At 32.8% G+C, this 13,612-nt stretch overlaps 2 protein-coding genes across 2 annotated transcripts; one reads left to right on the top strand and one right to left on the bottom strand.

Annotated features, from left to right (window-relative positions):
• Nucleotides 1–970: 970 nt before the first annotated feature.
• Nucleotides 971–3,954, top strand: LOC145037848 (E3 ubiquitin-protein ligase At1g12760-like). The gene is made up of 5 exons (XM_078986591.1): nucleotides 971–1,730; nucleotides 2,014–2,133; nucleotides 2,236–2,368; nucleotides 2,508–2,672; nucleotides 3,589–3,954. The coding sequence occupies exons 1-5, from the start codon at nucleotides 1,162–1,164 to the stop codon at nucleotides 3,757–3,759; spliced, it is 1,158 nt and encodes a 385-aa protein (XP_078842717.1). The 5' UTR covers nucleotides 971–1,161; the 3' UTR covers nucleotides 3,760–3,954.
• Nucleotides 3,955–4,790: 836 nt separating this feature from the next.
• Nucleotides 4,791–5,368, bottom strand: BAP2 (BON association protein 2). The gene has a single exon (XM_078986592.1). It carries the CDS (start codon nucleotides 5,362–5,364, stop codon nucleotides 4,813–4,815), a length of 552 nt encoding a protein of 183 aa, XP_078842718.1. The 5' UTR covers nucleotides 5,365–5,368; the 3' UTR covers nucleotides 4,791–4,812.
• Nucleotides 5,369–13,612: the final 8,244 nt, after the last annotated feature.

Below are 13,612 nucleotides of genomic sequence, written 5' to 3'. Positions count from 1 at the left end.
TTTATTCTTCAAAATCAAAATGTGGTTAAAATATGGTTATATTATTTAATCTTACATATTTCAACCTACAATGTTTCATGTCATGTTACTATAGAATCAACTTCACGTCTCAACTTGACATATCTATTTAACAACTTAAAACATACAACTTGACATATCTATTTAACAACTTAAAACATACAACTTGACATATCTATTTAACAACTTGAAACATACAACTTGATATATTTATTTAGGATAAAACTACAAATTTGTTTGCAAAAATCTTTGGATGGGATCCAAAAAGTTTCCAACTTGCACAGAAATTTTTGAGCATAAGGACTAAATTTGCAGTTTTGTCATTTATTTAGAGAAATTAAATATCTTTTTAACTTTTATTCCTATAAATTCTTTTATCCATTTAAATAATAACATTTATCATATTATTATGATAAAGCCAAATTCTGAGATGGCTAATCTCCTTTCTACTAACAAAATTAAGAACACAAACCGAAACAAATTTCTTCTCTATTGATCTGATGCAATTGACAAGCTATTTATAATGAATGAATTAAACTACCTAATCTAAGAATTGGAAGGTGAACTTGGTATTGGAAGTAAATGGGTAAATTAAGATCCTAAGAAAAAGGAAACATGATCTACACTAACTGCATGCAAGGGAATTGGAACGAGGTTGTATCATATTATCTTAAAATATCTATAAATTTATTAAATGTTACATATCAGTATTTAAATGATAGGATGATATGTAGAAACAAAATACGAACGACATTTAATTTCTCTATTTATTTATAAATAATTCTTTTACCAAACTAAATTTTAATTTACTTAATTTTTTAATGTGAAAAAATAGGTATCGATTTAATCGCTATGATTGAGTAGTCAAAAGATGTACAACTTTTTAAGCATAAGGTACATGTAATAAAATCACACTTCTAAATTTAGCAATTCTTTCTCTGGAAAAATAAATATTCTCAACATCTTCAACCTCGAGCACTTCATCATCTCATCACAATTCACAAGAACAATCCAACTGTACTCCACCCCCCTTGTATACATGGCCATCCATTACCACCATTAACAGTCAACTACAAAACCTCTACACAGTCGATTAAGTTTCTCCCCAAATCCGCCACTTTCCCCCAATCCGATCGATCCACGATGTCGACAGCAATACCCTCTAATTCCCCCTCTTCTTCATCCGAATCCAACACCACCAACATCGATGCAACTCCATTACTCTCCACAACCTCCGCCATTTCCGACCAAATCTTCCTTACTCGACAATTTGTCAGAGGCCCACCTTCCCTCCGTGGCGCCGCGAGGTTTCTCCGTCGTGCCAGCAGTCGGAGAATGCTCCGTGAACCGTCAATGCGAGTGAGGGAAACAGCCGCAGAGCAAATTGAGGAACGGCAGAGTGATTGGGCTTATTCTCGCCCAATTGTTATCTTAGACCTAATTTGGAACCTTGCGTTTGTTACTGTTTCAGTTGCGGTTTTAGTTATGAGTTTGAAGGAGTCTCCAGTGATGCCATTGAGGGTTTGGATTGTTGGGTATGCGTTGCAGTGTCTGCTCCATATGGTCTGTGTGTATGTTGAGTATAAACATCGGTACCAACAACGTTCGTTTGAAGCTAATAATAGCAATTCCAATTCTGCAACTTCTGGAAATGAAGGTCAGGAGAATGTTGATTTTGCTTCGAGTAGGTTGCAGAATGATGATGAGACTAGGTAAAATCGTTAATCAGCTTGTGCTAATTGTTATTCGTACTTCAAATCAACGACACATTTGTAGTTTTGATTTCTTGTATGTTTGATGAAGAACTTGCTACAAACACTTTTTTCATTTGATATGAACATTCACCCAAATGCAATTCTATTATTTGATTTATTTTTAACAAGAACATGCCTAGTAACAAAAATCAAACACTATATTGAATCAGAAGCCTTTAATCCGAACACATAATTAATAACACAAAACATATAATTAACATCTAACATTCATCTATGGCAGTGTTGCAAAGCATCTGGAGTCTGCTAATACAATGTTTTCATTCATTTGGTGGATTATTGGATTCTATTGGGTGTCAGCAGGTGGTCAAAGTCTGAGTTCCGAGTCACCTCAGTTATACTGGTTCGTTTTTACCTTTTTACCCTTTAAAAAATTCCCAATTTTTTACCATTCTTCTGTTTAACTAATCTCTTTCTATATATATGTTTTTGTTTTTTTTTTCAGGCTTTGTATAACGTTTTTGGCTTTTGATGTGTTTTTTGTGGTTATTTGTGTTGCTGTGGCATGTGTTGTTGGCATTGCTGTTTGCTGCTGTTTACCTTGTATTATTGCAATTTTATATGCTGTTGCTGATCAGGTGAGTTTTTATAAAAATTTCTTTAAAAAAAATATGTATATATATGAGAAAATGAAAGGAAATAGTAAAAGGAAGGGCAACTATTAATTATTTATATGAAAATAAAAAATGAAGTAGTTTTTAATTATGATTAAATCAGGAGGGTGCAACTAAAGATGATATTGATCGTTTGCCTAAATACAAATTCAAAAGAATTGGTAATTATGAAAAAGAAAATGAGGAAATTCAAGAAGCTTTTGGTGGATTGATGATTGAATGTGATACCGATTCACCCGTTGAACATGTTCTACCTCGTGAAGATGCTGTAAGTTTTTTAATCTTCTCCAATAGCATTAGCAACACACTTTCAATATTACTTGCAATTTTGGTCCTCGTTTGGGTTTTTTTTTTTTTTTTTTTTTTAACATTTCTGGTCCCTGTTTCAAGTAAAATGAATATTTTTGGTCACGTAGTCTAGTTCATTTTTGAAAATTTGATCCGTATACGAGATTTTTGATCCCAAATTCTAGTTGATTTTTGCAATTTTGGTACTTATTTGAGGTTTTTGTAGTATTTTTGGTCCCTGTTTTAACTAAAAATGAATATTTTTGGTCCTTGGGTCTAGTTGATTTTTGCAATTTTTGTCCCAAAAAGTTCACTTGCAATTTTGATCTCTTTTTTTTCCCTGAGTTTTTTGTGGCATTTATAGCCCTGTTTAAAGTAAAACGAATATTTGTGTAGTTGATTTTTATGGAATTTTGCCTTGATTTTTTTGGAGATTTTTGTAGCAATTTGGTCTATATCCCAAGTAAAACAAAGAGTAAATTACACAAATGATCCCTATGGTTAGGGGTATGTTTATTTAAATAAATTAAAAAATCAAGGGCAAAATAGTTTTTTTTAGTTAAGAGAGGGACCAAACACGTAACAAAAACAAACACTAGGGACCTTCTGAGTTAAAAAAATAAATTAGGGACCAAACATGCAAATTAACCTAAACCATAGGGACTATTCGTGTAATTTACTCTAAAACAAATATTTTTGGTCTTTGAGTCTAGTTTTTTTTTTTTGGTTGCAATTTTGGTCACTTTACTTAAAACATGACCAAATAGATTCCAAAACAAGGACCAAAATTGAAAAAACCCAGCATACTCAAGGACCAAAAATGCAATTCACTCTAAAAAGTACATTGCTATTTAACCACTAAATTTTACTCCAAAATGTATCTATTCTAATAACAGGAATGTTGCATTTGTCTCTCTGCTTATGATGATGGAACCGATCTTCGTGAGCTCCCTTGTTGTCACCATTTTCATGCACTTTGCATCGACAAATGGCTTTACATTAACGCAACATGTCCACTATGCAAATTCAACATATTAAAAAATGCTACTCAAGGAAATGATGTATGATAAATTTATCCTAACTAACGTATAATAATTATGAGATTATTGTTGTATTGTTGAGGTTGAGAGATTAGTTTCTGATTTTATGTGTAAAAAAAGGCGCCAGATGTAAAGTTGTAGAGTTTCTATGATTTGTATGTTGTAGCCTATGTAAATTGCTTGTGAAGTTGTGTTTGTATCCATCCAAGTGTACTTTTTGCATAGTTGGTTGTATGTTCTTATTATGGTTATGTAAGAAATGGAAATGTATTTTTGCTTGTTTGTTTCTTATATCATATTTACTTTCCTTTCTTCATGTTGTGCGATTGTACTTTAGAAAAACTATTTGTTTATAGGAAGGTTAAATATTGTAGTTTGAAAATCTAAGCGGATTATAGCAAGTCATATGAATACAAGTCAATTGTCATTGAGATAAATGGAAAAAATTTACAAAATACAAATAAATTGATAAAATTTAAAAAATACAGTGCCTTAAAAATAAATAAATTAAAAGTAGAATAAATTACATAAGAGGTTGGTCCCTGTGGTTGTATGGTTGCATTGGCAGTTAATTTTTTTCTTGCTAACCATATCCTCCCTAGTTTTGATTTTGTTGTGGTTTTATTCTTTGGTCCATGTGAAATGACTATTCTATCCTTTTTAATTTTTTTATTCGGTTAACGGTTTTTAATTAAGAAAAAGAACAATGTTAGAAAGATATGAAAGTAAAGATAACAAACAAAAAAAAGTATGTTGCTAATTTATTGCTTTCAGCCTTCGGGTTGCTAGTTTATTGTATTCAGGCTACAATTGAACATATATTTTTTTAAAGGGGACTCTTCATAAGAAAAAAAAAAAAATCCGAAAGTACAATGCTATATTCTGGTATGTTTTTTCAAGACACAATGTTCTCGTAAGATCTTTTTGAAAGTATAATATTGTAATTGAAATAAATGAAAGTAAGATATGATATGATAATAAACAAATAAATGAAAGTGGGTTGTTGTGTATTGAATTTAACAGATTCTTTTACTTCTGCATATAATAAAAAAATGTAATGAATGATAAGTATGACCACATTTAATATCTATTTTGAATAGGAACACCAATCGCCACCCCATGAGTTACATTTTGATTCATGGTGGCCCCGTAATTACACCCGTTTGTCTTTAAGGAGTAAGTCGTTGGAATACTGCTAATCCTGTTGTTAGCAGTATTACTCGACGACGACTTAACCTTAATAGATAAATTAATTATCCCATTTCGTTCACCATATCTGTCTCTCAACCTATAACTCAGAAAATGCAAATAATCACTCGGTAAATATCCATTACTAAAATCTGACACCGGAACCCTAGCTGACCCAACAACACGATCACCTGAAAAGTTGTTGCAATGAACTTCTAACGTGAAAAATTTCGCATGCATGGACAATTCTGTCAAGAACTTCTGATTCCATGAAGGATAAGATCCGTTTTCGGTATCCATGGTGGTGGTTTGACTGTTGTTGGAGTTTGTTTTGATGATGACAAACACGTTTTTTTTCACCGGACGTGTTTTGGTAAGTGAAAGGGATTCGGCGGATATGATTGTGAGTTCGAAAACCAATGAATTGTTCTTTGGCTTTTCCATTGTGTGTTTTGAAAGTTAAGAGGGGTGGGAAGTGTATATATATGATAAGTGGAGGAAGTTTGGTGGCAAATGGAAAGAAAGAGAGAGGGTCTTTCCAGTCACACTCGTGGAAAAAGAGCTCGGTCAACTAATTTGATTTTTATCTTCGAAAGAAGGTTGATCACAAAATAATCGGTCGCTCAACAAATTTTTTTTTTTTTTAATGTAAAAATAAATGTATTATTATTATTATTTTTGTAAAAGGAATAAAAGATTGCGATTCTATTTTAAAAAGATTTTTTTTTCGTCTATTCATAAAGCAGTTCCGTATCTTTTCGAAAAATTATTTTGATGAAGTTATTGGTTATATATTAATGATAAATATTGAAAAAAATTATCTCTTTTGTGATACGACTCTACCTTTTAGATTGTTTTAGTGTTTAACCTTAGCAAAATGGTTACGTAACACTTTAATAATTTTATCAATCTACACAAAATGACAAAAGATAAAAAAAAAATATATTATGATTTACTTGAAAAAAAAATAAATTTCAATAGAATTAGCTACATAGAATAGAATTGTTATGTTTTTAGTTGCTTCCATCTATGACAGCAATTAGGAACATGGGTCACCATTTATTATAACCAATTTTGATATAACTACGAATCCTCACGGTTTTTTTTAATCGTTTAAAATTTTTTTATATTTTCATTTAATTTGTCAAATATTATTTTATACTAATAAATTGATATCAATTTCATTGATACATTTTAATTTTAAATTTCCTAAAATTAAAGTTCATTATTTTCCTTTCTTTATATAAATTTAAAAGATAAAAAAAACATTTCCATTATAATAATTCATTATTTTTCTTATTTTCTTATAAATTTAAAAGTTCTTAAATATTTTGATATTTATATTTAACTTTTTATATTATTTTATTTTTTAAATTAATCTATGTAATACATGATTCTTATAACTAGTATACAATATGCAAAAGGTTGGTATTAAATTTATGAGATTTAATATGAAAATAACCACTCCAATCTTCTAAAGAAAAATAATATTATTAGTGGTGTGGACAACAAGTTATTACATGACATCATATCCAAAATGTCTACCTTATCATTATAGTCACAATATTGGTGTTATAACACCCAATATAGAAATGGGTAATACCAAATAACATGTAATAACATGGAAATGGGTAATATCAAATAACATGTGTACACTTTTCTATTTCTTTTTTGATGTTTTTAATTTCTATTTTTCTAATTTGTTTTATATTTTTTTATGTCATAATATTTAAAAAACATATAAATTAATAAAACATAAGTAAATTAAATTCTTTATTAAACATACAATTTTAAAAATAAAAACGACATTACAAAGGAAGAAAAAAATCATTGATCGAAAACATACGATAGTTCTGATAATTTTGAAAACATAAAACCGATATACTATTCTTCGACTAAATATCTCCGCTCGATCTCCACCTTCATTTTTTAGAGTGTACTTTTGTGACAACCCGATATTTCAACTCTTTGTAATGGCCTAATAGGTCAAGTATTGTAAACATTTTTGAGTTAATAAAATTAACTTTAATAATAAAATGTCCAAAAAGTTTCTATTTAAATTCTTCTATGTTTAAATATCATTAAACCATGATCGTACGTAAAAAGAATGCCCAAATCCGACTTCGTATATTGAAGTTATGATTTTTCCAAGTTCAGCTTAGCAACAGACAGCTAAAAACTCGAAACGGAGATCGAGCGACATTTGGCCGGAATGACCTAAACGAGAATCGAAGGTCTCGACAATGGTATTTCAACGGTAAAAAGTCTGGCAAAAACCGACGTCAGATAAAGAAGTTATGAATTTTTAAAGAAATTCCTTAATCACGTCATTTTAATAAATAAATAATAAAAATAATTTCTGAATTTGTCAACGGAATCTAAACGAAAGTTGTAGATCGTAGTCTCACCTTCGCGGGGATATAAAGAACGTCGAAAACGGAGTTCGTATGAAGGAGATATGAATTTTTGAAGTTTGATAAATAATTTATATATAATTTTTATTAAAAATTCGGTATTATCCGAAGAGGAGTCAGCCTTGGGCCGAGGTACGCGCCGCGTACTTGAGGGCACGGCCTCGGATCGTCCACGTCGCCCTATGCGAAGCTATCCGACCCGCTGTCCCATCCGACCCGCCCCATCCGAAATACGTAAGCGATGACGTACGGGTACGCGCTGCGTACGCCCCGCGTTCGGAGGCGGTTCAGCACCCCTATAAAAGGGATGCGAGCCTTTCCGAAAAATTTGTTCATTTTCTCTCTTTCTCTCACGATCTTGCCTCGATTTCCGTGCCCGTTCAAACCCGAAGCTTTGGTCTTTTTGCTCAAGTCCCGAGGGTCGATTTTACTCCCGAGATTCCCGAGAATCCCAAGAAAAATCCGTTTCCCGAGACGAAACTCTGCCCGGTTTTTGATCTCGCTATCTTCAAACTTCCAAGTGAGTTCATACCCCTTTATTCAACCTTTGAAATGCTTTTAAATGTTTTAAATACATTATGGGGGGGAATACAAGTTAAACACTTATAGTTATTGTTTCGATCACATGTGATTGCATTAATCACATGTGATTAATAACTAGGAAACCAATGATTTTATCACTGTTCAAACTGTTTTACTTCAAAATGTTTTACAAACTCTTTTACTTATCAAATGCTTTATTGTAAACTTTGTTTTACTACCTATAAATTTGCAGGCCCTTATATGTATAGCTGTATAAATAATGTTTAAAGGGCTTAGGAAAGCCACCTGTCTTATTTCCTTTTCCTCGATTTGGATGTGGTCTGGTGGAATTTCGGGTGACCATCCGAGGGTCGTTTCAATATTAGTTATATATCATATATACATGTATTGACATAAAAGTACTTCCATATTCATACTTATCAGCACATCACTAGTAAGTTACCATCGGGGTAACACAGGATCATACTACTACAATTTCTAGATCAACGAGTCAGTTCATTCAGGAGTCAATACTTATTACTAAGAGAACATATACAACGATACTAGAACAAGTAACATTATATTGCATATACACGAATACGTTAACAATTATGATCCACTGTATGGGAGCATGTCTTAATTGTCATGACCCGAGTTGTAGCCAAAGTCTCTTGGAGGGAGAGCGTGAGTTTGCGTATAGATCTATACTGGATTGACTATCCTACACCTCGCTGCTAGCTACAGTGGGACCGACAGGTCTGCGGGTGCCAAACGTCATACCTTATTTTTCGACTATACGTTGTCGATGTTACCAGTCGATAGTATGGTGCAATTTATCACATGATACCTTAATATAAACCCGGTTTAAGGTAGTTAGTACAGCAGTAGTTCCTATAAAACAAAGCTACAGTACTACAAAAATTTACCCATTACATTTTGGTGATAACCTCACTTAAACTTTAATGTACAAACTATATTTTGATAAATGATAGTTACACTTGGGAAATTACACACTTTTACATCAAACGAGCATACAAAACAGTTAAGCCTTGGTAGAGGGCTACTTTAACAGAAAATATAGGTTTTTCTGAGAGATTCAAACTTTTACAAACACTTACATACATTTACAACTCATACTTGCGACAGGTTCAAACGTTTTGATAACAAACCTCGACACTAAAATACTTATGAATTCACCAGCTTAATGCTGATAAACTCTTTCAAAATAACTTGTATTCTCAGGTCATCAGTAGACAGGTACCGATGCTAGCTTTTGAGAAGATGGAGCGCATTCAAGACTCATCATACTATTTTGATTTACATTATATTTTTGGTGTCTAAAACTGTACGGAACACGCTTGTATTAAAATTTTATATTTAATGCAATGGATGATGTTGTTTGCTTATTTACATTTACTGTGTTCTGATACTTTACATGACGTCCTCCGCCCCAGAACGTTTCCGCCATTCTTGGTTTTGGGGTGCGACAACTTTTACTCGTCTCGGTGAAGAATTGCCAGATCCTTCGTCATGCGACACTCCTCGACTTCTCGACGAAGAAACTGTTGGATTAGTGTCTAAGTCCATAACTATTTTGGTATGTACTTGACCCGATGGTGCATGGTCCTTTTGGGTTGCCTTCACCAAAGCAACTTGATAGGATGAATTATGGAGAGTAAGGATTAAATATGATTTATTAATGTATTATGAGAATAATATATTAAAGGAGAAATCATATTGTTTAATTAATATTAGTCAATAATTAATTGGTAATTAGTTTTGTGACTAAAAGAGATTAATTAAACTTAAGGGACTGGAATTGTAATTATAGGATAATTGCAATTTGGGCCATGGATTGCCTTATATTAAGGGATGGACGAATTCTAATGGGAAACCCATAAGGAAATCGTCCATGGGCTTGATAAAAGGAGTCTATGGGTTGCTTAGGGCTTAAGCATCCAAATTAGGGTTTCCTTGTTAGATAACCCTAATAGCCCAACTATATAAAGACCCCTTAAGGCTCAAAAACGTGGCTAATGTTCTTGTAAAGGTTTACACACGTTTTTGGTAGCCTCCATCCTCTCTCCTCTTCATCCTCTTGCTTATGGTGTTTGTGAACCATTAGAGGAGTGACACTTGTGACTCTAAGCATTCCAAAGTCAATACAAGGAGATTTGTGATTGTTATTGCTACATAACAATCAAGGTATGATCTTAAACCTAATTACATATTAATATGATTACTTGTATGCTAGAATTAGGGTTTATAGTCTTGGATTCAAAGCATGTACAATAGAGAAACCTAGATCCAAGCATTAGGGTTTGTATGAGCACATAGGATGTCTTATGACCAAAACCCATCAGTGGTATCAGAGCCTAGCTTGGTTTCAATTGTATTGATGCATTGTATAACTGGAAAATCGTTTTTTGGGCTTTATGGCTGGGGAACTTGGCGAGTACCACAGTGTACTCGGCGAGTAGACCTCAACTCGGCGAGTACAGTGTGGTACTCGGCGAGTTCGAGCGTCAGATAATGGTTATCTCGGGATTTCTTGCTGTTTTTGCATTTGGATAGTTACCTTATCATATTAGATCAATATAAATCCGATTTTATGATATATATGACTATATTGTTGATCTAATTAAAGATAATTATCAATTAACAAGATAATTGTTTCCTTATAAGATAATTGATTAATTATTTTGAGTAAATTGATAAATTGTTTTGCAAGAAATCATTAAATAAATCAAATATGGATAATTATGTGATTAAATGTTAATTTAAAATTATTTGTTATTTGATCCTTGTTGTTATGAAAGGTTTCATATTTTCCCCTTTAGGTTTTATAGTTTAAATTTGAACCCAAAAGTTTTGGAGTTTTGAAATTTAAATAGTTAAAACCCTAATGTTTTGAAAAAGGTTTCAAAACTTGCCCTCAAGTTTTGGAATTTAAAAGTTGATTAAAGGTTTAATTAGAAATGTTAAATTCTAAAACCCTAGTAATGTTTTGAAAAAGTTCAAATCACACCCTTATGGTTTTATTAATTAATTAAGGGGTATAATTAAAAGAGATTTAATAAATCCATAAAGGTTTAGGTTAACTTTTTTTATTGAATTAAAAGTGTAATTGTTGAAGTTAACCATATAATATTTTAAAAGTATAAAATACACCCTATACTATATATAAACATTAAAAGTCTAACATTATATATATGTATGAGTAAAAGTCAGTCTTACCGTTAGTAGGCCTCATTCACGAAGCTGGTCTATAAGGGGTGTTTAAGGAAATTGCCTATAAAATGGCGATTGAATGGGTATCCACTCTTACCCACCGCACTCTTGACTAGTGGAGGGTCGTTAGCCGAACGGGTAGGATAGGACGAAACCTTCCATTATAAGTATAATGAAATACAAAGTAACTAAATGTTTTTCAAATTCCCAATCTTAGTTACTTAGGCAAAAGTGAATTGATGCAATTCCATGAAATTACACTTTGTGCCCTTGCGAAGACGTTAGTGGAGCGCGTGTGGTTTACCGGCACACTAAATGGTTCTAAGCAAAGGTAGCAAAGGGTGACTCAATGTTTGTCATAGTTCGGTGGAGCGTGTGTGGTTTACCGGCACATCGAATAGGTGATTGTAACATGTGAGGGCACCATGTAGTTTGCATGCTTATTCACACCCGCTTTGTGATCCTCGGTATCCCAGTCACAAACAAGAGGGGCATATCGAGATTTAAACATGCCATTGAAATTTTCAATGAATCTCAAAGGATCTAGGAGTTTTCATAGATTTAAAACTTAAATTTCTTTTTCGTTTTTCATGGTGGAAATTAGTGAATCGTCATTCACTTACCTTCAAATGTTCTGCGATTTGGGTTACGGCATCCCTCTCCCGAGTTGTAGGATATTGTGTTGGGTTCTAGCCTTGGAATTTCATTTGGGTGATTTACCAAGGACTCAATCAATCAACTAACTTGAATTCGTTTTTTCTCCCGATGTCAAAGTTCGACAACTATGGTCTTCTCAAATCCCGTGGAACAAGTATTCCACATGAAGATGGTATTCCACGATTCGATCGAGGAACAAGAAATCATGCTCCTCCTCCAATTATTCTCCCTAACCCACAAGATTGTAAAATTGAAAGGTTCAATATCACTCAAGCCCTTTTGGCAAGTAAACATAAAGAAGGAAAGTCGGTGTGTGCACACGTCTTAGGGATGAAGTCACACTGTTGGGATCCGTTGTCTGTGAGGAAATGGCTATTGATTGGGTTCTTCAGTCACTTCCTAACTCATATAGTGAGTTCGTAAGAAAGTACTATATGATGAACCGCGACGTGACCCTTATAGATCTCACCTACATGCTTATTGCTGCTGAATCAACAATGGTTTGGCGCAATAGAAAAGCAAATTTGATTGGTGAATCTGCCTTCAAGACCTCTATGGATATAGACAATGGCAATGAAAGACATGCAATGATCGAAAAGTTTGATCATAAGAGAAAGACAATGTCTGAAGTAGTTCCATGTGTTGTTCCAAAGGAGTCAATTTGCTTTTATTGCCAAGAGAAGGGGCATTGGAGACGAAGTTGCCCTATTTACCTAAGAGATCTAAGAGATGGGAGAGTCAAAAGTATGACTACGCTTTAGGTAAGAATCCACTATCTAACTCCATTAAGTTCCTATTCATTGATTCTTAATACATGATGTGATAAGATTGCATTTGAATGTTTTGAAGGATCGGTGAAAAGAAAGGAAGCTTGATAAGAAAGCAAGATGAATCTAATCACAAGAGATAGATCTCGATCTCATGGACTTGAAGATTGGATTTTGAGCTTAGATAGTTATGATAGAGTTGTTAGAAATTTTCTTTTTACATAGTTTTCAATAGATTTTGCATTGTAAGGACAAATGTTTTTCCGCTGCTTTTATAAATAAAACAAATTTTGTTTGACTTATTTATTTGTTTACTTCCTTGCAATGAAATTGTTATGAAAATTGATGTTTGCATATTTCTACAACGAATGGATATGATTCTTAGTTATGTTATTTATGGAAATGTCAAGAATTTACCAAATAGGGAGAGTTTCTCATCGCCCAAGTTTCAATTGGACAGAAACTTGGAATCACGCAACTTGGTTGCATGATGACTGAGAAATTTCATATTTTGGAAATTAGACTAATTCGTTGACAAAGTGTCAAGTGAAGGATTAGGAGATCGAGTACACAAAGTTGTGTGTTGATCAAGTTCACCATAAGAGTAACAAATATATTCGTCATGATTTACTAAAGGCTTAGAAAATATGATTACACTTACAAGATTAAGTGTAATTTTGAATTGATTAAAGGGTTTAGATCAATAGCAAAACGAATAAGAAGAATCAAGTAGGCAGAAAGATAAAAGTTTCTCCATTCTAAGAAGAAGGGAGAGTAGCTTTTATGCTTTATGATAGGTCTTAATGATTAAGAACCATATCTCAATTGATCCTCTAAGTGAGTCTTGATACAATTGTATGTCCAAGAAGAGGAATCAAAGATTGAAGAAATGGTCAAATCAAGAAGTCAATCATACTTCATTCCAAAACAAGTCTTAAAGTCAAGACTGTATCATTGAGTGAATAGTATTAAGAAGGTTTATAACATTCATCAATTGGGGAAAGTTGTGATGTCCTGGATAAGACAAAGACCAAATAAGACCAAAACTATGGAGTGTTTTGTTTTGATAAAAGCTACACTAACTCTTGAATATTTGTTTGT

Source organism: Lactuca saligna, chromosome 3, assembly GCF_052625555.1.
Source record: "Lactuca saligna cultivar CGN05327 chromosome 3, ASM5262555v1, whole genome shotgun sequence".
NCBI lineage: Eukaryota > Viridiplantae > Streptophyta > Magnoliopsida > Asterales > Asteraceae > Lactuca > Lactuca saligna.
This window is presented reverse-complemented; position numbering and strand designations above follow the sequence as displayed.